A 23,223-nucleotide genomic window follows, 5' to 3' on the forward strand; every position below is an offset into this window, starting at 1 on the left:
TGTTTGCCACGTCGATTTTCAAAGTAAGGATGCTTTGACTTTTTAGTCTCCTCATAAAGTTTGGTCAACGTAACTCTATTTCCATTTTTTAAAAACTTTACCTTTTTTATTTACAACTTTATTTATTTATATTTAGAATTTGTTTTGTTTTTTTCTTTTTATTGGAATTTTTTTTTACTGTCTAATAAAGTTGTTGGAATTTCCTAGGTTGTATGCATGTTTTATTTTTTTTTTAGCTCGGTCAATAAAACATCAGTTATTATCTTAAAAATTGATGGTTCGATTTTCTATTCATATAATTGACCTATTTTTTTTTTAATTATCATATTCTCTCAAAATAATAATAATTTATTTAAAAATTTTGTTTCTTAAAAAAAAATTCTTTTGTTTGAGCTCAATTGGAGAACCAAAGTGTCACAATTGCATTTTTGTGGCAACGAGACAGTAATTGTGCGACATTTGTTCTAACTCAACGAACAAGTTAGTCGTGAGAAATTTAAACTTCGCAGACAACGTCGATGTATGCTTGAGTCTCGATTCACGTTTGAGAGAAATGTTTCGAGAAAACACGTTAGAAAACAATTTGAAAAAAAATAATAATGTTATAAGCTGAAGGCAATTAGGCAACAACAACTTTGATAGGATATAACTCGGGTAGCAAGAAGTGACAATTAGTCATATTTTTGGACATTTTAGCCCTAACGGATGTAGACATGATTTTGGTGAACAGTTATATACCTCGTATTTAAGATGAAAACATGTAAAAGGGGTTTGGAACGGGAATGCAGCGTTGGACAACACGTCCTAGACAAACATAACTAGAACATCTGACATGTGGTCATAGATAACACGGCTTGGACAAGTATAGCAGTGACACGAAACCACTTACAGTGAAGCTGATAGATACTACGCATAAATGTCTAAGAAGAAAGCATGTAAAAGGGGTTTGAAACGGGGATGCAGCGTTGGACAACACGTCCTAGACAAACATAACTAGAACATATGACATGTGGTCATAAATAACACGACTAGGACAAGTATAACAGTGACACGAAACCACTTACAGTGAAGCTGACAGATACTACGCATAAATGTCTTAATCCTTATGTTACGAGTGACTGTAATCTCGCACTTGGTTAGCTCCGACATTATTAATTGATTTCGATTAGGTTAGTTTATAATTTTTGTTTTTATTTAGAAAGTTAAGAAATATTCTATTTTTTTTAATTTTTTTTTTTTGAAAATCATATTTTTGAGCGTGGGAACATAAGCGTACAATGAGAGAACAGTGAAAGCCCATGAAAGCAAGCTATTCTTGGGACCTAGGCAACTTCAAACCGTAAAATAAATTTTAATTATTCGTCGTTAGCTCCATTTTTTCTTTTTTCTTCTCGGGAAATTTATTGATCGATTTTAAAACAAAGATTTAATGGGTTTTTGAAGAATCCAACAAAAAAAAATTGGAAAAAAAAAAAAAAAGATTTTCAATCTCACCCTTGAATGTCAAATATAAACAAAATTAACGAAGCCAGAGGCAAATTACAGAAGCAGTGAAGAATTCTTGTGATACCAAATTTCTCTCAAATCCCAAGGTCAGTGAATTCTCTTCCTCTTCGCTTCTTCGATTTCCATTATTTTCTGGGTTCAATCCGTGTTCTTCTTTTTACACCGCAGATCATAATTGCAATGATCCTTGATTTTTGTTACCTTTTACAATTTAGTTTTCGTTTCTTTGTTCATCGAACTCTACTTTTTTTTCTTCCTGTTTCAATTTTGATTTTCGGACTTGCTGTTTGGTTGCTCGGAAAACAGAACAATCGTTGAGAAAATTTTGGTTTCGGATATGTTTGTTGATTGTTTCTGTTTGTACTAGAGACATTTTGAAATTGAAAGCTGAAACTATGCTACTTTTAGTTCTATCGAGTCTATTTGAATGTCGAGTTTATGATTTTGCGATTGTATTTTCGTTTCCGTTCCAGCATTTTCTTAGCAACCGAACATCGTATGAATGCGATTTCGAAGTCGTTATGGTCCGATTCTAGTGATGGAGATAGTTTTGCTTGATTGTCTGGTTAGTTGATGAACAAGCGATTGAGGAAGAAAATACCAAATGATTTCCTATTTTATTGTTGTAATCTCGCTTAGCAATCCAGATTTGAGAGACGATTGTTCATTCAAACGTTCATGATTTCAATTTTAATATCGCCTAGCGTTCCCTTTATTTCATTTTTTTGATATGGGATCTGTTCAATTGGTTATATACATTCAGAAGAGCTTCAGAAAATCTGTTTTTATGTCCTTTGATCCTTTTGAGTAATTTTGTTGCATACTGAAAGTGTTTTTCATATTGTTCGTTGGGTACTTCTGATTATTTCCTTATTTTAGTTTCATTTAAACAGCACTTTGTGTTGTAATTCTCTAGTTTTTACTGTTTCTGCTTGAAATAAACAGATAGTACCAGAAAATATGAGATTCAGGAAGGGCAGTAAAGTTGAAGTGCTAAGCAAAAACGAGTTGCCTTCAGGCTCGTGGCGTTCTGCTGAGATTATGTCTGGAAGTGGTCACTATTATACTGTTAGATATGACAAATTTGAGGGTGGTAGAAATCAAACTGTTGTGGAGAGATTGTCGCGTAAGGCAATTCGGCCTTGTCCAGCTTCTCATGAGGTGTTAGAGAATTGGATTCCTGGCGACGTCGTGGAGGTATTTAATGAACGTTCTTGGAAAATGGCTACAGTTACTGAGGTTTTGGGGAAGAACAACTATTTGGTTAGGTTACTTGGATCTTCTGGTGAATTTAAGGTCAGCAAATTCGACATTCGGGCAAGAAGATCTTGGCAAGATGATGAACGGGTTTTGATGCGCAAGGTAGGTAGTATTTCCTTGATTACTTTTCACTTGTAGCTATTTTTGTTGAAATATTAAGTGTAAAATTTCAGAGGCTAGAATTTATTTTACATTATCTTGGTTTTACTTTTCAGTTTCAGTTTTCCTGCTTTGCTGCTGATGAACATATAAGTCCATTAGCTAGTGCCTAAGTTTTGTTTCAGTAAAAGCTCGGTAGTATTTAGTGTAGTGAAGTGTAGTGTGACATCTCACATCGGTTGGAGAGGGGAATGAAACCTTCTGTATAAGGGTGTGGAAACCTCTCCCTAGCAGATGCGTTTTAAAAACCTTGAGGGGATGAGATCCCACATCGGTTGGGGAGGAGAACGAAACATTCTTTATAAGGATGTGGAAACCTCTTCCTAGCAAACACGTTTTAAAAACCTTGAGGGAAAGCTCAAAGAGGACAATATCTGCTAGCGGTGGGCTTGTACTGTTACATATAGCTTCTCCCTTTTTATGGTTTGAGAATGATCTTTAGTTTTGTCTTTGAATTTTTAAATTTTTGTAAATGGAAGCATGTATATCAATGTCGTTTGACTGGAAGGTTGAAAGTGTCTATTATGAGAGGGGGATTAAAAGCAATATTTATTTGTCTCCTTCAAGCTATTTCATCTCAGTCTTTTTCTAATGTTGTTTTGTGCATGCAGAGGTCTGGCAATCATGGTGATGATAGCAAAGAAGATGAGAAGGCAAGCACTAGATTTTATGGTCTGAGCTCCCAAATTCAGAAATGCCAAAATGTTCCCAACTTAGAAACCTGGAAAAGGGGATCGAACTACGAGTATTCTCAAGCCGAAACAATGGGTAGAGCTGGCTTGAAATGTAGAGTGTTGAAGAAAAAGCAAAGGTATCATAGATCGGTTGCTGGAAATCCATCCATGTTGCATGAGCACGTAAAGTCACTTGTTATCCAAAGAGGTATGCTGGGGGAACAACTTGGAGGTGCTTCTTTTGATAGAACCAACGTTTCTGAAACGAATGGCGATAGGAAGAAACAAATGGGTGTGGCTTACCATTCTTTTGAAGAAAACTTCGAACTAAACGATGCTGATAGAGCTACATGCTCGGTTGGAAGTTGCAGTATTTCCAACAGTAACGGCCATGGGTTACCTTGTCGTGTTACTATTGGCCGCAACGAAGATACAGATGGTTCGTCAAGTGATGCTGAATCCTTTTGTCATTTGGGAAATGAAACAGGCAATCTTCTTCTATCCAGAGACAAGCCATTGGAAGCTAAAATCCATGGCTTAGAGTTACATGCCTATCGATGCACGATGGAGGCGTTATATGCTTCGGGTCCTTTAAGTTGGGAAAAAGAATTATTGCTTACTGATCTTCGTCTGTCTCTCCATATATCAAATGACGAGCATTTGATGGAAATAAAAAATTTAGTTTCCACAAGCATTTCAAGTAGATGACAAGTAAAATGCATTTCTCCTCTTCAAGTTTTAAATTTTTTTATCTGTAGAATGCAATATTGATTCTTGTGAAGGGTTCCCTCTAATTGTAAAAAGCAATATGAGAATGTTCTTCTTTTTTTTCTTCCTTACAATAGGTAGGGGTATAATTTTATAGTGTACAAACAACTTTATTGAATTTGAATTTATCTTAGCTCCTGAAAGTGTTGTGTTCTTCTTGTTGTTGGAACTCTGAGAAATTTCTGATGCATTTGTTTCTTGTGAAATGCATTGTTTTCAGCAGAAAAACACAATATTCTGTACATCTTTTGTAGGTATCAAAACTCTTTACATGCTTGGTTTCTTGGATCTACAGATATCAATGTTTCACTGACCCTCTTGACATTGCCTACTGTCAATAGTTTTGGTAAGGGCTTCATGAACAGTATTATGAGTCGAGGCGTTTGATTGTGCCTGGAAAGGGACCGAGCTACCTGCTAGATAAGGTAAACTTTTGAAATGCTTGTCTGTTATCATTTTACTTCGTTATATGCTTGTCTGCAATTTTCACTGGATTATACCTCTTCCTGATGTAGCATCGGTTTATGTATATACATAATGATTGGGGCAATCATCTTCAAGGAACATCACACTAAAGAAGGAGAAAGAAACTGACAACTTTTAGGTATATGTTATGATAACATCCTCTCCTCAGGTATTTTGCAAGCTTAATCCCACCGCTGGTAGATATTGTCCTCTTGGGGCTTTCTCTTCTAGACTTCCCTTCAAGGTTTTAAAACGCGTCTGTTAAGGAGAGGTTTCCGCACCCTTATAAAAAATGTTTCGTTCTCCTCTCCAACTGGTGTGGGATCTTACAATCTACCCCCCTTTGGAGCCAGCGTCCTCGTTGACGCTCGTTCCCTTCTTCAATTGATGTGGGACCCCCCAATCCACCTCCCCTTCGAAGCCCAGTGTCCTTGCTGGCACACCACCTCGTGTCCCCCCCTTCGGGGATCAACCTCCTCGCTGGCATTTCGCCCGGTGTTTGGCTCTGATACCATATGTAACAGCCCAAGCCCACTACTATCTGATGTTGTCCTCTTTGGACTTTCCTTTCTGGGTTTTACCTCAAGGTTATAAAACGCATCTGCTAGGGAGAGGTTTCCATGCCCTTATAAAGAATGTTTCGTTTTCTTCCCCAACCGATGTGGGATCTCACATATCTCCACGTCCATGTTCTCTGCTATATGTACACGACTGGTTATGGAGCTATCAATTTAAGGTTTCAATTACGATGATTCTTCATGGTATTAAATTAAAAAGTTGTCATTACAATGACAGATCTGTTTCTGTTCGATGAACATGCTGACTACAAAGTCAGCTGCTCCGGAAGAGTGAGTTTTCCACCTAAGTAAATTCGTATAGTGCAGAATTCAATAATGATGAGACAACCCGGCATAGGGTACATGATTTGGGTACATAAAGTAGAATTTACGGATTCTGTTTATTCCTCCTTATCCATTGCATGTTTATGTTATTTCCATTAGAGTAAAAAGAAGGTTAATTTGAGAAGGCTTGATAGTGTTCTTATGTACATCCTGCAGATATATCAAACTAGAGATGTGTATAGTTCCAGCTCGGCATTAAAGCCCGTGTAGAACTTGTCTCAAAGCTAGCCCATCACTAGCAGATATTGTCCGCTTTGTTCCGTTACGTATCACTGTCAGCCTCACGGTTTTAAAATGCGTCTACGAGGGAGAGATTTCCACCCTCTTATAAGGAATGTTTTGTTCCCCTCTCCAACTGACGTGGGATCTCACAATCTACCCTCTTGGGGGCCCAACGTCCTCGCTGACACAGTGCCCGATGTCTGGTTCTGATACCATTTGTAACAACCCAAGGCCACCACTAGCACTTTCGAGCTTCCCCTCAAGGTTTTAAAATGCGTCTACTATGAGATCACACATCGGTTGGAAAGGGGAATGAAGCATTCCTTATAAGGGTGTGGAAACCTCTCTTTTGCAGACGCATTTTAAAAACCTTGAGGGGAAGTCTAAAAGAGAAAGCCCAAAGAGGACAATATCTACTCGCGGTGGGTTTGGACTTTTACAAATGAAATCAAAGCCAGTCACCGGGCGGTGTGTCAGCGAGGACATTGGCCCTAAGGGGGGTGGATTGTGAGATCCCACATCGGTTGGAGAGAGGAACGAAACATTTCTTATAGGGTGTGGAAACCTCTCCCTAGCAGACACGTTTTAAAAACCTTGAGAGGAAGCTCGGAAGGAAAGTCTAAAGAGGAAAATATCTGCTTACGGTGTGGATTGGTTCGAGCTATTACAGTGGATTTCCCCCCTCATGCTCTTCAATTGCTTTCAGATGCACAAGAGTGAGGTCTTGCTCTGTAACTATCATGCTTATTTTGAATATTTGAATTCAAACAAACGTCATCTCATCATTAACTTATTTGTTATACTTTCTTAATTAATCTCCATTTCCTTAGACTGACTCCTGAGCTGAACGTGCCTACTTTAAAGGAATTAGCAGAAGCATTAGAAGTGAGTTGTAAGTACAATTCACTTAAATTTGTTTATACCTTCTTCTTCTTCTCTCTCTTTTGGCTTTTGTTTCTGCATATTTCCATTTTTATTCTTTTGGAGCTACTTTAGTCCTTATCATGAAACTTGACCTCTAGTCCATTCCATGAATCTATGTAACGACCCAAGTCCACCACTAGTAGATATTGTCCTTTTTAGACTTTTTCTTTCGGGCTTCCCCTCAAGATTTTAAAACGTGTCTACTAGAGAGAGGTTTTCACACTCTTATAAAGAATGTTTCGTTCCCCTCTCTAACCGACGTGTGATCTCACAATCCACCCCTTTCGGAGCCCAGTGTCCTCGCCGACATTCGTTTCTTTCTTCAATCAATATGGCAGAAAAGAAATAGATAAGGTTGAAGGACTGAAAACAAAATTCTAGAAGTTTTTAGGATAAGGAATGAAAAGAAAAGACCAAAAGGATATCTCAACCTATAAAAAAAAAAAAACATTTATTTGATGGTATAGAAGCCTTATGAAACATTTAATGTTTGAAGTAGGTGACATTGGAGGGATGTGTGATATTGAATATGAAAAACCATAATGCCTAATCGTCCAACAAGATAGTAAAAACCCCCACTATGTTTTGTTGGAGCAGCAGGTCAAGTCTAATCAATGCTTTGTTTGCAACAGTCTTATCTTACAGTCAAGTCTATAACAAAGTCATACTTTTGAACTCCAAAGCTTTTGTTGTTTCATTTCTTGTGTCCTCTTCTTCAAAAACAGCTTTTTAGTGTAAAGCTTCTTCAACCTCAATGATAAATGCTTCTCCATTAATGGTACAGTTAATCCCATTGCGTGAAGGAGTTTCCTTTGAAGTTTTTAAAACGTGTCTGCGAGGGAGAGGTTTCCATACTCTTATAAAGAATGTTTTGTTCCCCTCTCAACTGATGTGAGATCTCACAATCCACTCCCTCCGGGGCCCAGTGTCCTCGTTAGCACTTGTTATTGTTTCGTTTCCCTCTTCTACTGATGTGGGATCTCACAATCCACCTCCCTTCGGGGTACAGCCTCCTCGTTGGCACATGACCTGGTGTTTTACTCTGATACCATTTGTAACGACCCAAGCCCACCGCTAGCAGATAGGCTTTCCAGGCTTCCCCTTAATGTTTTTAAAACGTGTTTACTAGGGAAAGGTTTCTACACCCTTACAAAAAATGTTTCGTTCCCCTCTCTAACTGATGTGAGATCTCACATTTAAATGGTTTCTTTTGAGTTTTACTTGACCAAGAGAGGCAAATGAAGGTAAAAGCCTCCTTCTGTAATTGGTATGTGAACTGTAAATAGATAATGATTGTATTGATGAAAGTTAGAAGGGGTAAATGAGATATGATTGGCACATGGGAGTTTAGTGTGTTGATGTTAAATCACATCATTTCATGTTTATTGAGAGGGAAAAAAGTGATTGTGGCTGGAAAATGGGTCTGTTTAGAAACAGGGAAGAGGCATAGCTGTAGGCTTAAGCAGGTGGAATTGTCATCCAGTTAACAAACAGAGCTCTAAGTTTTGCAGTGCATTTATGTGGCTCCACGAAATCCTCTCTTGTTGTCTCGTTTGCACCTCTTCATGATTGCTATTCCCATGTGGTTTTGCCTCCCACACACACACACAGGGAACGAAGCTCTGTTTTATTCAATTGTATATGATCTTCATTTCAGTGGCTTTGTTCTACAAATATGACCATCTTGTTGATGTTCTAGTGAAATGAATTGTCTTGATCGTCTTTGTAACAGTTTAAGCTCATTACTTGTAGATATTGTGTACTTTGGTTCGTTACGTATCGCCGTCAACCTCACAATTTTGAAATGCATCTATTAGGAAAAGATTTCCACATCCGTATAAGGAGTGTTTCGTTGCTCTCTTCAACTAATGTGGGATCTCAAAACGCCTTTCAAAATCATGGGATTGACGGTGATACGTAACATATCAAAGTGGACAATCTACTAGCGATGGACTTGAGCTGTAATGTTACCGTCTTAAATATGGGTGTCTTGCTTTTTTACCGTTAGTCCCAGTAGTTTAATTATCGTTTTATTTTAGTCTTTATCATTTCAAATATTTAAATTTAGTTATTGTATTTAGGATTTATTGAAATTGAGTAGAGCTAAATCTTAATCTAATATGAAAATTGACATATTAATTTTTTATATTAAATTAAGTGATTTTGTTATGAGAAAATGGGGAAAAGAAATTGTACAATTATATTATATACAATCTTACTTTGATTGTTTTAAATGTTGGTGCATTATTGTGAATGAAATAATAAGGGTTAATTAAAGATAATATTGTTGAAAGCGACGGTTTTATGTACGGGCGTACACGGGTTAGGTTTGGTTGGAAAAATCTTTTGAACCGACTTGAAATTGTTATTGACCCGAACAATCCTGAATAGAGTTGACCATCCAATCCAACTAGTCGAGCAGAGTTGAGTTGTTTTTTTTTTTTTTTTTTTTTTTTTTTTTTTTTTTTTTTTTTTTTTTTNAATAGCTAAAATTTCATAAAACTCAAATATCAAACATTCACAAATCACATCCAAACTGACTCGAATTTTTTGTTTAAAACAAATACAATCCAACCCAAGTCGGAAAAAAAATAAAAAATAAAAAATCTAACCACAGTTCAACATTTATAGTTTGGGTTGGGTACTTCCGGTTGATGATCTTATTTAAAAAACAAAGCTAGTAAACACTATTTTCACCTATAAAACATCCGTTATTATTCCAAACGTCAATAGCTCGATCTTCTACCTTTGCAATTATCAAAATGAAAAATAAATTTTATCGACATAGTTCCACTAAGATCAAAATCAACAAATGAAATAGTTATGTGTTCAGATGGTACAAATAAGAAATCGAGTAACAATCGCATGAACCTACTCATCGTCTCCGTATCAAAACATATCTTTTCTCTCATTTCATGAAACAAACCCAAGAATTTTGAGCTCATAACATAAGACTAAGAATTCTCAAAAAAAACAAAAGAAAAAACCTTATTGTTTATAATATAATGAGTGAGATTTGCATTAATTTGAAGTAAATGAAGGTGTGTTTGGTGTAATGAAGGCCAGGCATCAACCAGCTCATCTCCTTTTCTTTCAAGACTAAATTAAAATAAGGAATATTAGAATGTTGATCTTGTCTTGTAGTGCAGGTGGAGGAGACAAAGGCTTTGATATTAATGTGGAAGCATGCCAACTTACACAAACCCATGAGTCATGGAGAAGCCTTCTAATAATCAATTAAAATCAAATCAAACTACATCAATTTTATAGTTAATTTATTAATTCCGTCCCCTGATCACCTTCACATTCCTCTACGACATGATCACGCTACCTATTTGTCTTGAATTCCTTCTAAGAGTGAAGACTATGCCCATAATCCCGAACAGGGAACCTAGATCGCTCCGAACCAAACACGATTAACTTTGAAGTTCTTATGTTGGATCATCGAAAAAGAAGATACGATCACAGGCCACAAACCAATACGATTGAAGTTCTTATGACTGAGTTACAGAAAAAGAAAATATTCGTCGTTAATATAAGTAGTGACTTAACTATCTTCAAAACTATTTTCAATCAGATGTGGTGTTAGTTCGTTCGTGCACAAAAGAAAATGATATTAATTACTCGGGAATTATTATTATCCAAATCACTTTGCATGTGATAATAATGGTTTTGGTTTCTCTTTTAGCTCAAATTTCAAAATGAGTATAGTGATGTGATAAGGAAGAATAATATTTTGAGAGAGAATAATAAGAATTGTTTAGAGAGAATGAAAATAATTATAGCCATAATTAAGACTCACATGCTATTGATTCCTTTAACCAAAATTAAATTAGCAAGCGCACACACTTGAGTTTCGAGTATAAAAAACGAGCTTAAAGATCATAGCTTTTCTCTTCAAGATACCACAGAAACACGACCGACAAACACGAGTCATTTTAACAAAATTTGTCATTACCCACGTAAAGTTACTTCAAAATGAGATTTTCATAGAAGATGTGTTACGTTAATGTATCGTCATGATCATTCTGATTCGAATATGATCTCGTTTCATTCATTTACTCATTTATTCAAACGTCACACTTTAAAAGCTCGTTTTGTTTCGGGTTTTTTCTTTTATTAAAAACGTTTGATTAACCCTTTTCTTAAACCTATTCTCAGAAGGTGTTAAACCGTTAAAAGAATCGATTTGAAAAGAAAAAGTTTGAATTTTTTAGAAAAACAACCAACAATGCCTCTTGATATGGTGACAAAAAGTAGAAAAGCACAAGAAAGCAAAGTGCTTTTATAGTATTATCATTGGAGATTGTAGAATTTTGGTGAGAAATTGGGAACACAAGGATGTGGAAAGTAGATATCACCAAAAGAAAATTGATACCCATTTCCCAAAGTCCCTATCTTTTGTTTCTTTAATCCTTATTGGTGAAGGCATTGAAATGAGAGCTTGGCCTTCATTTGTGGATCATGGAAGGGTGCTCTTGTGCTTGCCCAAACCAACACCCAATCATCAACAATTCCTTTGCTTTTAAACTCTCTTTTTCTTTCATGGGGTTTCTCAATTCTTAATTATTCAATTCTCAACCTTCAAAATAAGCAACCTCTCACATCTTTGCATTGGTAATGCCAAAAATTTTGGTGTCATACTTCATCACAAGATCAGTTTTCGATATTTGAAATGGTAACTGTAACAATTCAAGTCCACCACCGCTAGTCGATATTGTCTTCTTTAGACTTTCCCTCAAGATTTATAAAACGGATTTGCTAAGGAGAGGTTTCCACACCCTTTAAAGAATGTTTCGTTCTCACAATCTGCCTCCTTTTGGGGCCTAACGTCCTCACTAACACTCGTTTCTCTCTCCTGTTTATCCACCGAAAGTAACTCTACTCGGATTAAGCACTTGATTAAGCGAGAAACAAGATCACGATCATATACAAAAAGAAGCGTAGAAATAGATGAAAAGAATATACATTACATATACACGAGAGAGAAACGAGAGAAGGGGGTACACAAGGGATCTTCATTTACCCTAAGTTGTTAGTCTCTCTACATTCCTAAGCCAAAAACACAAGTTTACATGCCAATAGAGTTACAATGAAGAAGGTTAGGGCAATCTTTTTTAGGGGAAAAAAAAAAAGAAGCCAAAAGGCTTGAAGGGAGGTTAGTTTGGGATGCATTTGTTGCAATAATATGTCAAAAGGGTTCGAGGGTAGTTTGGACATTTCACTAGGTAGGACGATATTTTCGATGTGGCATGATCATGACCGTTGATCTTGATGGAGCAATGAAGTGGATAACTTCTGGAAGATAATAGGTGCACCATATCGTGGATAAAGTAACATCTGAACTGCTGGTGAGTGTTGATAAGAGGGACCCAATCGAAAAGAGAACTTTTGAAGAATGAGTGCGAGAGCTAATTTTGCTTGCAATAGAGCCAAGTTTTGGCCTATACATGTCCGAGCTCCAAGCCCAAATGGAATGAATCCAACCCGATGATTGGCTGCCTTTGCCACACCTTCTGCAAACCGTCCTGGATTGAACTCGTTCACATCATTGCCCCATATCGTTTGATCATGATGAACAGCCAAAATTGGAATCAATAGCTCAGTGCCACGTGGAATCATGTAACCACCAAACTCCACATCAGCTTTCGCTTGTCGAATAGTTGCCACTGTCGGTGGATATAACCGTAAGGATTCGTTGATAATCATACTCAACTGCACATCGATCCGACAACAACTAAATATATCATATAATTTTAACAAAAAAGAAAAAAAAGGAGACAATATATTTTGTCCTAATATGAATACATATAATAAAGCATACCGTTTTGAGCTTTGTAACATCATCTTTGGAGGGTACGTCACGTGCCCCACACACCCTTAGTACCTCATCACGTGCCTGTATCTGCCATTGTGGGTGCATTGCCATGAGGATCATTGTCCACGTCAGCAAATTAGATGTGGTCTGTTTGCCAGCAAAGAAAAACCCCTTGCACTCTTCAACAATGTCATTAACAGTGATTGTAGATGAAGGAGAAGACTTGGATGCTCGAATCATCAACCCTAATAAATCCTTCGAGCTCGACTCGATCGAATTCTCGTGTCGTCGATCGATCAATTTCATCAACGATTTTCTTATTTCTCTATCCAATCGCCACGAATTCACGTTCGTTCTCGTGGGTAAGAATCTAATCACGATAAAGTTAGCGTTAGATAAGATAACATTTGAATGAATTCATAACGACATTGTTGATCGAATCGAATCGGGGATAGTGTACCTGTAACCAGGGATGTAAACTTTGTCAAAGGCTTGAGAAGCAAGGATCATTTGTTGAGCTTGTAAGCGAAAAATGGCTTTTCCATCTTCATAGCTTGAGCCAAAGGCGGTTCTAGTGATGACATCTTCCGTTAGGGTTTGGAACCATTCCGACACTTCAATTTCCACCTCGCCGGAATCTGCTGACATTGCCGACCATTTCTCCAACATTTCCACAACACTTTTTGCCATCACTGGAATCAACAACTAATCCAAAAACATAGGACCCCATAAGAAAAAATTCATCTTTTTTGAAACCCCATTTCAAAATAAACGAAACCCATAAGAAAAAAATTATTTTTTTGAAACCCCATTTGAAAATAAAAGAAACCCATTAGAGAAAATTCATCTTTTTTGAAGCCCCATTTGAAAATAAACGAAACCCATAAGAAAAAAATGATTTTTTTTAAACCCCATTTGAAAATAAAAGAGACCCATAAGAGAAAATTCATCTTTTTTGAAGCCCCATTTGAAAATAAAAGAAACCCATAAGAAAAAGATCATTTTTTTTAAACCCCATTAGAAAAAACAATCTATATATATATATATATATATATATATAGAGAGAGAGAGAGAGAGAGAGAGAGAATACTTTGAGGTTGTCCATGTGGAAAGAGGGAGAGATGATCTTGCGATGAAGAGCCCATTTTTGGCCTTTGAGGCTGAGGAGGCCATCGCCTTCAAGCTGTTTAACGAGTGGGTGAGGTTCGTTTTTCTCGCACAATTCTGATTTTGATGTGAAGATTTCTCGAATCAGGTCTGGATCAGACACTGCCAATCTCACCGTTGGCCCGAACCACACTAGAAATTTTGACCCTTTTCACCACAAAACACACAAACCATTATTCTCAACTTCTTTTCTCCACGATCCATACAAAAAAAAAGAAAAAAAAAAAGCTTCAAATCTCTATATTATGTTCTTCAAATACTAAAGTTTTCAATTTTAGAAGATGGGTGGCAAAAGAGATATCGTGGATCATTGGGCAGGATCCCACATGATCATGAATTTATATGTAAGAAACACATCTCTATTAGTACGAGTCCGGTTGTAACAATCAAAAGCAAAGTCACGAAAACTTATGCTTAAAGTAGACAATATCGTACCACTGTGGAGATTCGTGATTCCTTACCTTTGTACAGTAAAGATCAAAGTTTAGGAGAGGGAGATGGGGTAAAATAGCTAATGGGCAATGAATTTTTATGGAAAAAAGAGCATCTTTTAAGGGAAGTAGTTAATTTTCAGACAAAAAACACAAAACAAGCAAATGGGTAGTAAAAATTTTGCCAAAAAAGTGGGAAAATTGAAAATTAAAAATCTAGAGAGAGAGAGAGAGGGAGGAGAGAGAAAATACCGTAAATCTTCTTCCAGTGATGATAGAAAGGAAGAACACGAGGAAGAATATTATGAGAAGAATTAGGAAAAGAATGATCGGAGGAAGCTTTAATCATCATTCCGACAATTTCCTTAACATTTCCGATGAAGAAACGGTAGGGAGGGCCTCTGATTCCTTGGCGGCAGAAATGGTGTTCTATTTTCCTCGGCCGCCACCACAGAACCACCGCCGCCCTTAAAAGCAGTAGAAACAAGCAGGAACACAAAATCCAGGCCACCATTTTTGTTTGGTTGGGAGCGTTTGGGGAATTCCTGAATGGTTAGTAGCTTTGTGGGTTTGGGTTTGGGTCTTAAATACTCCAACACACACCCAACTCAGGAGAGAGAATTTTATGAGAGAGAAAGCAAGGCCACCGCCGTAGGGGCCGCCATTGGAATGCTAAGGGTCAACCACCAAAGGGTACCTATAAATCTTTAATTTTATGGTACATTCTTCAACTAAGTCCCACTCTCACTATCTCCATTAGTATAAAGTCTTTTGAAAAAGTACAGACTAAAACTACAAGACTTTAAAGTGGACAATATCATACTATTGTTGAGAGTCGTGACTCTTAGCAGTATCAGAGTCATGTCTTAAACTTATTCATGTCAATATAATCCTCCAATATCGAATAAAGAATTGTGAACATTGAAGGTATAGTCAAAAGTGACTAGAGTGTCGAGGGCTCCGGAGAACGGAGTCTATTAAAGGTCAACCCACCCAGGAGAATCAATTGACCATTCTAATTCATAAAATTTCATTTATTTCAACCGAACTCGACTAGAGTTTTTTTTTTTTTTTTTTTTTTTTTTTTNAGAGAAATTAATGGGTCAAGAGATATTCTTAAATTGGTGCCTAATAGAGCTTATCTTCTTCTTAAAATATATATATATGTGTGTATGTGGTAAGATGTTGTGTATAGCATTTTTTTGGATTAAATTATAATTTTTAAATTATTTATTGGATTGAATTATAACTTAAATTATTTTCATTTTTTTTTTATTTTTTAATATTACAATATTAATTTTTATTTTTAATACTCTCAATTTTATGTTTAATTGTTTGGTAATTTAAAAAAGACATGGGTTCAAAATTTCTGAGCTATTTAAGCTCCATTTTTTATTTATATATTTTTTAAATATTTAAATACAATATATTATTTTTATTTTGTTAAATTAAAAATGGGAAAAAAATTATAGTTCAAATATAAAATTTAAATGGTGGGAAATAGAACCTTCATATAATATCATATTAAAGACAAAATTTTCCTTTATATTAATTTAAATTTAAATAACTAATAATATAATATTTAGTAATTAATTTTTTTGTCACCTCATAATAAATATATTCTCTCTTGATGTGGATCCAACTCAGGTCAAACGTACAAAATAATTAATAACAAAGTAATTAAATAAATGCAAATATTTATCTCTAAATATATTTATTAGTTAATTAAAGAATATTATATTAAGGTAGGACATTCTAATTAAAAAACGTGCCCCATTTTGTATTATGGTATTTTATTTTGGAATAAATGCAATTAATTATTTCAGTTTCCCAAAGAAAAAAATAAATATAAGAGAAAGAGAGGGATCCGAATTTTAATTTTTCTAATTTTTGTGGACATTTTGTAATTAATTAATTTCTCAAGGGTTATTTATTTATTTTATTTTTATTTTTAATTTTTGAGGTGTTTTTTAAGGAATGATTGGAGATGACAGATCAGCATGAGTTGTTTATTTTGATTCACATACCTAATTAGGATCTTCTTCATGCTGTTTTTAATTAATTAATTAATTAATTATAATAATAATTAACCATTTTTTTGGACCTTAAAACAAGGATATTATCGATGAATTTAATTATTAATTATTTTATTTCAATTGACTTTATTGAAATTAATTAGGGGAAGCAATTGTTGGGCATGATCAATTAACAGTTAATATATGTATATTTATTTAATTAACATATTATATATATATATATATATATAAATAATTTCTTAAATTAGGGATAGATATTAAAATGTTTGACTTTAATATTTATTTATTTTTTTTCATAAAAATAGAATTTTGTATTAACTATTAACTTATAAGTCGAGGACAGGATGATTCAGGGTTTAGTCGAGGACAGGATGATTCAGGGTTTAGGTGCATCGAGCTCCAACTTTTTCTTTTAGCATTGTGATTCGAGAATTTCAAATTATTCTAATTGAAGGTAGAATATAGATGGAATCGAGAAGGAAGAATTGGGCTCATCGAGCTCCAACTCTTTGTTTCTTTTTCAGTGGATTCATTAGAATATGATTCGAGAATTTTAATCCTATTGATTCAAGGCAGAATATGGATGGAATCGAGCAGGAAGAATCGGGTGCATCGAGCTCCAACTCTTTCTCTCGATATCATGATTTCCTCTTCATGGATTATGAGCAAAACCGTTTTAACCGATTAGGGCATATACCCTAGATCGACAACTCAAATTCTCGTAGTGTATATTCTCTAGATTATTATGAAAATAAGAATCTCCCTTGTGATTATATTTGTATGTTTGTTTAGGGAATGATTGAGAAGAAATAAATTCCAACTTTCCCACATAATTTCTTTCATGTTCTATCTAGGAATGATTAGCTCATTCATTTTCAAAACCCCACTTTTTCTTTTTTTTTTTCGTAATTTAATATTAAAGGCATACATTTCGGACATATTATAAATCAAATTATTCACGTCATTGCACATGTAGAAGTGTAAAGATTATTAGTTAATGGAATCGACCTTTCATAAATGTTTCAAAACTATCATTAAAATAAAAATCTTAGAACGTTGGATGAAAATTGAGACCTAAATTGAGTATAGCAGTGACCTGAAATGATATGACATTGTTCGGGGTCCCAATATTTGACTTGGGTCACTACCCCACCATCAACACTGGGGTCACTACCCTTTATACTTTAAGGGTAGTTTTGAAACGTTTATGAAAGATCAATGATGATATTGCAATTTTTTAACAATAAAGCTTAGAGATACTTCTTATTGTTCGAAACCCGAGTAGTGTTTATATAAAAATTTAGCTTCTCTTCTCAAAAAAAGATGTTTTTTTAAGAGAGGGAGAGAGAAAGAGAGGCACAAAGGAGGTTGTCGTTTTGGAATGTTGCTCTTAAATTTGAGCACATGGGAACAAGGCTGTCTAGTCTTAGGGTTTGTTTGTATGGCTTAGGTGGGGAAATAGGCTATGTAGTTGACCCAACATTGGGGTACCCCACACAAAGGCATCTATCCCTAATCTTGTCCTAATAATCCCAAGACATCTTGGGACCTTATGCCCCTAATGTGCCTCCTATAGTAAATTAAACATATTACCCATAGTTGTGTGTGCCCAATTTCTTACCTTTCTCACTTTTCACAAATCCCATATAACATATGCTTTGAATTCCCCGATCTCTACATTTGTGCTGCTCCTTACTTCGTTTTAACGTTCATATACTTTCGAAGTATTTTGTTCTAGCTTATAATCGAATCGACTTCTTGCATTTCAATCAAAATTAAGCTCGAGATTTTAAGTAGACCTGTGTAGTCGAGTTTATCTCTAAGATCCCACAATGGTTAGAGAGGGGAATCAATCATTTCTTATAAAAGTGTAGAAACCTCTCCCTAGCAAATACGTTTTAAAATTGTGAGGCTGATAACGATACGTAACAGACCAAAGCGGACAAGATTTGTCAGCGATGGGCTTTGGCTGGTACAAATAGTATCAGAGCTAGATATAGGATGATGTTCTAGCGAGGACACTTGGCTCCAAGGGAGTGGATTGCGATATCCCGCATCGAGGAACAAAACCTTTTTTTATAAGAGTGTGGAAACCTCTCTCTAACAGACGCGTTTTAAAACCGTGAGNGATAGATATTAAAATGTTTGACTTTAATATTTATTTATTTTTTTTCATAAAAATAGAATTTTGTATTAACTATTAACTTATAAGTCGAGGACAGGATGATTCAGGGTTTAGTCGAGGACAGGATGATTCAGGGTTTAGGTGCATCGAGCTCCAACTTTTTCTTTTAGCATTGTGATTCGAGAATTTCAAATTATTCTAATTGAAGGTAGAATATAGATGGAATCGAGAAGGAAGAATTGGGCTCATCGAGCTCCAACTCTTTGTTTCTTTTTCAGTGGATTCATTAGAATATGATTCGAGAATTTTAATCCTATTGATTCAAGGCAGAATATGGATGGAATCGAGCAGGAAGAATCGGGTGCATCGAGCTCCAACTCTTTCTCTCGATATCATGATTTCCTCTTCATGGATTATGAGCAAAACCGTTTTAACCGATTAGGGCATATACCCTAGATCGACAACTCAAATTCTCGTAGTGTATATTCTCTAGATTATTATGAAAATAAGAATCTCCCTTGTGATTATATTTGTATGTTTGTTTAGGGAATGATTGAGAAGAAATAAATTCCAACTTTCCCACATAATTTCTTTCATGTTCTATCTAGGAATGATTAGCTCATTCATTTTCAAAACCCCACTTTTTCTTTTTTTTTTTCGNAGGCACCGTGAAAATTAATGGGTTGGGACCCACCAATATGTTTGGTCATACATTTGTGTGGAATATTAAGAAAACACAAACCCTAAAATTTGGAGGCACAAACAAATTACAAATGTACATAATTTGTAAGGGCAAAAAAAAAAAGACAAGTGCATGTGCCTAGTGTATATATATATATATGATTATAGGGTTGAACTAGGGCCAACTATTATTTTCAATGTTATATGCAACAATTTGATGGCAAGATATATAAATAAATAAGGGTTATCCTTATTTCGAGCATGTATTATAGCATAATTTATTTAATTTTCATTCTCGTGAGCCTTTATAGTTGTAAAAAATATTCATTTTTTAGGTCTAATTAGCTCGGGTCTCTCTACAGACCAATATGGATCTTTTCGTTATGTTTTTTTCTTTGTGCCACTAAACAACTCTTTTGTTCGCTTTAGCTCATTACGTATCACCATCAGTTTCACTGTTTTAAAACGCGTCTACAGGTTCTTGTGGCATGAATAGGATGAGTATACGAATGAGCCAGAACATGGATAACGTAGTGGTTCGAGCCGGTCGAGAGTACGAGATTACTGACTGAAGACTGATCAATTGAGATGGGCAGAAGCCCTGCTATCGAAGGAATGCATCCAACAGTGTTCTGTCTCATGGGTCCTCTCATGCTAGAATTGGCTCAACAATCCACTTTGTTCTCCCGTAAATCACTGAAATTAGAATACATGACTGATGTTACTTCGATCTGATACCTCTCGATTCAGAGAGGAAATGCGCATTTGTCTTATTTTGAGTGTCCCAGAGATGTTTCTATACCCGTGTAAAAAATGTTTCGTTTTCTTCTCGAACTAATGTGAGAGATTTCACTATCCACACTCCTTGTGGGCTCAACGTCCTCGTTGCCACACCAACTGATGACTAGCTTTGATACCATTTGTAACAATTCAAGTCCACCGCGAGTAGATATTATCCATTTCGACCCATTACATATCACTATCAGACTCACGATTTTAAAACACGTCTCTTAGAGAAAGATTTCTACCCTCTTACAAGGAATGTGTCGTTCCCATCTTCAACTGATGTGGGATCTCACAGTAACGCTATCAGATACATATAGGAGCGATGAAACGTATAGAGATCGAAAAGAACACCAACAACAAAACACATTGCTTGAACGTTTTAAGGTTTTGATCGAGAAACCTAGGAAATGAGGTACAAGAAGTAGGGCAATAGATTTGAAAATTAATTTGAACAACTTTGATAGAAACATATGATGATGTAGGTAGAGTAAGCTAATTGAACTCCACTTTCACTCATTCTGCCACAAAAATCCATCATCTTTTCTCATTGTATGGTTACATCAATCACCACAACATAACATTGAGAATTTCCCAATGGAATATTTTTGTTTTATTTTTGGAATTTTTTCCCCATGTCTGTGACAACTACTTCACACCTGCAAACACTGTCTTTTTTTAATGTTTGCAGCCAATTGTCAAATCTTTGAATCAACCACAAAAATTCCCCCCAACAAATCTCCACCGTCCATTTTTCATCAACGACTCTCAGTGAGAGTCCACATTAGAACGAAACACGGTTTATAAGGATGTGGAAACAGTTACCTATTAGACCTATTTTAAACCCTTGAGCGGAAACTCGAAAGAGGACAAGGGTTTGGGCTGTTACAAATAGCATCAGAGCCAGACACTGGACTATGTGTCAGTGACGAGGCTGGTCCCCCTCCTTGAAGGAGTGTAGACACGAGACGTCTTCGAAGGGTTCGAGATTTTGCACAAAAGGTAATAGATATGCATCGAAACCCTTTTAAAAAAGGTAAAGACAGCAAGGTATATATGACAAAGATTCAATACAGGATTTGAAATTTGTCGTGATATGTCTATGAATTCGACATCGACATAAGAAACGAATCATTATCTCTGTTATACTTAAAAACGAGAGTATAAAACAAAAACGTTACCTTTTTTTTTTGGGTAAAAATTCTAATTTTAATTTTTGAAAAAAAAAAAAAAAAGAAAAAGGAAAGAATCTAAAAAGGAGAAGGAATCAGGTGAGGTTTTTGAGTACAAAGATAACAACCTCTGAGATTTGGCAGAAAAGTTATATAAATATAAAGAGAGAATATGATGAGGAAAGCGAAGAATCTGTACTTTTTATGCCTTTTTTCACTTTTTCAGTTAAAACCCATCTTTTCTAATGAGGTTTCACTGCCACCATCATCCCTTTTTTTTTTTTTTTTTTTTTTTTTTTTTTTTTTTTTTNTATTCTTTTTTACCTCTCAATCACGATAACGGATACGTTCTTACGTCTAAATTTTTATAAGTTCATGAATTAAACGTTGATATAACGGGTGAATTGTAAGAGAGACGATCTAACGGCACCTTATACCCCATTCAGAGCTATAACTGAAGCAAGCGAGAAAAACGAAACACTGAATGTATGAAGCACACGAGGTAAGAAGGAAACTTCTCCGATCATATGCAATTAACGTGCTCAGTTTATCTTGATTTGATAGCTCTTCGAGTCTTACACAAATGAAACAACCCTAATTCTTTGTTAGGCTTACCGACCCTAGAAAATCTTCATATTTTTTTTAAGTAAGTATTTAAATTACCGACCAATGCACTCAATTTAACTTGGTGTTTTAACCCTAAGAACTTCAAGATTAAACGTACTTATCTAGGAGTTATCTTACCCTTGTGAGTGAGAACAAATCATGCTGAAAGAATTTATAATGGTTTATGGGGATAATTTTCCGTTTTAGAAGCACTTAAAGACAAGTAGACTATAAAACATGTTACAGGAATATGTCGAGGGTATCAGGTGTCAAATCCAAATCCTAGTTTAAAACATAAACCTCCTTGTCTCGTGTTTGGACCAGCCGTGTATTTAGTGTCTTATCCACTACGTGAATATGTTAATAAAAAAATAAAAAAAAACGACAGACAAAAAAAAAAAGGTAAAGAAACATAGGAGTGACCAACCAAATCATTGGAGGGACACACAAAAGCTCAACACTTCCTTCAAACATTATCCTCTTTAATGTTTGGCCTAAGCAGACAAAAAGAAAGCTCTCCCCTTTTCCACCTCTCTCTCAAATCTAACCTAATCATGGTTTAAATTACAACGTTTAGCCCGAGTTTTTTATTTTGTACCTAAAACAATACGTAAGAAAAAGGGTTAGAGAGGGGGATCGTATTCTCTATCATGGTCTCCACTCGATCTCCTCTATCTCATTTAAGTCAGGTCCTTACGAGAAATAACGTCTCTCAATCTTCGTGAAAAAGAAACATACGTACCTATCCATATATAAAAACTATTCAATTTCAAGCTATACGACCTCAAATTTTCTAGACTCGTGAGCTGAATATCTCGTTTTGATGAGAAATGGAAGTATGAACACAAAAGGCCATCGTTGAGTTAGCATCAGCAATAGTTGATATAAGGTATGGAGAGTGACAAGTGCTTGATATCCTCTAGTTTATGCCTTCCCACATGCTATCTCCTTCCACAACATGATATTACAACCTTCATTCAATTGTTCTTTCTCTTATCATCATGTTTCCTTGCCCTACCATTAACTTCTCCTCTTCTTTTTCCCTTTAAGATATGATTTCCCTCATAAAATTTTGTGGGTTTTGTATGAAAATACCCATGATGGCTTGTTTTCCTTGATAAGTCCCAATCTTCAAGCAAAAAAGGGCTCAACATGGCCTATGAAAATACATAACACAAACCGAAGGATGATACTCTACTCAGTCATGGAGAGAAGCTGTGAGATCCCACATCGGTTGGAGAGGAGAACGAAATCTTCTTTATAAATGTGTGAAACCTTTCCTTAGAATACGCGTTTTTGAAAGGGAAAGCACAAAGAAGACCATATGTGCTAGCAGTGGGCTTGAGCTGTTACTAAAGCTTTACCAATTCCAAACTATAAGTGTGATACGTGAGTAAAGGAAGAGTACATGAATCAACCGAGATCACATCTAAATAAGAGCAACGTTAAAACTAGGATGACTAAGACAAACATAAAAGAATTGAAAGTCACTACCTATACTAATAAAATTCACTTTTCTTTACT

The 23,223-nt window shown here is 35.5% G+C and overlaps 2 protein-coding genes across 3 annotated transcripts; one reads left to right on the plus strand and one right to left on the minus strand.

Annotated features, from left to right (window-relative positions):
• Nucleotides 1-1,460: 1,460 nt before the first annotated feature.
• Nucleotides 1,461-6,010, plus strand: LOC111805066. 2 transcript variants are annotated; one of them, XM_023689935.1, is made up of 6 exons: nucleotides 1,461-1,592; nucleotides 2,452-2,868; nucleotides 3,537-4,621; nucleotides 4,709-4,792; nucleotides 4,883-4,971; nucleotides 5,891-6,010. In XM_023689935.1, the coding sequence occupies exons 2-3, from the start codon at nucleotides 2,467-2,469 to the stop codon at nucleotides 4,305-4,307; spliced, it is 1,173 nt and encodes a 390-aa protein (XP_023545703.1). In that variant the 5' UTR covers nucleotides 1,461-1,592; nucleotides 2,452-2,466; the 3' UTR covers nucleotides 4,308-4,621; nucleotides 4,709-4,792; nucleotides 4,883-4,971; nucleotides 5,891-6,010. The 2 variants fall into 2 exon arrangements, with proteins under 2 accessions (XP_023545703.1, XP_023545704.1); XM_023689936.1 differs by lacking the exon at nucleotides 4,883-4,971.
• A 5,820-nt stretch (nucleotides 6,011-11,830) lies between these two features.
• Nucleotides 11,831-14,810, minus strand: LOC111805330 (cytochrome P450 734A1-like). Its single transcript, XM_023690357.1, has 5 exons — nucleotides 14,549-14,810; nucleotides 13,789-14,012; nucleotides 13,159-13,403; nucleotides 12,705-13,068; nucleotides 11,831-12,595 (listed from the first exon to the last, which is right to left on the minus strand). The coding sequence occupies exons 1-5, from the start codon at nucleotides 14,808-14,810 to the stop codon at nucleotides 12,137-12,139; spliced, it is 1,554 nt and encodes a 517-aa protein (XP_023546125.1). The 3' UTR covers nucleotides 11,831-12,136.
• Nucleotides 14,811-23,223: the final 8,413 nt, after the last annotated feature.

Source organism: Cucurbita pepo, chromosome LG11, assembly GCF_002806865.2.
Source record: "Cucurbita pepo subsp. pepo cultivar mu-cu-16 chromosome LG11, ASM280686v2, whole genome shotgun sequence".
Classification (NCBI taxonomy): domain Eukaryota; kingdom Viridiplantae; phylum Streptophyta; class Magnoliopsida; order Cucurbitales; family Cucurbitaceae; genus Cucurbita; species Cucurbita pepo.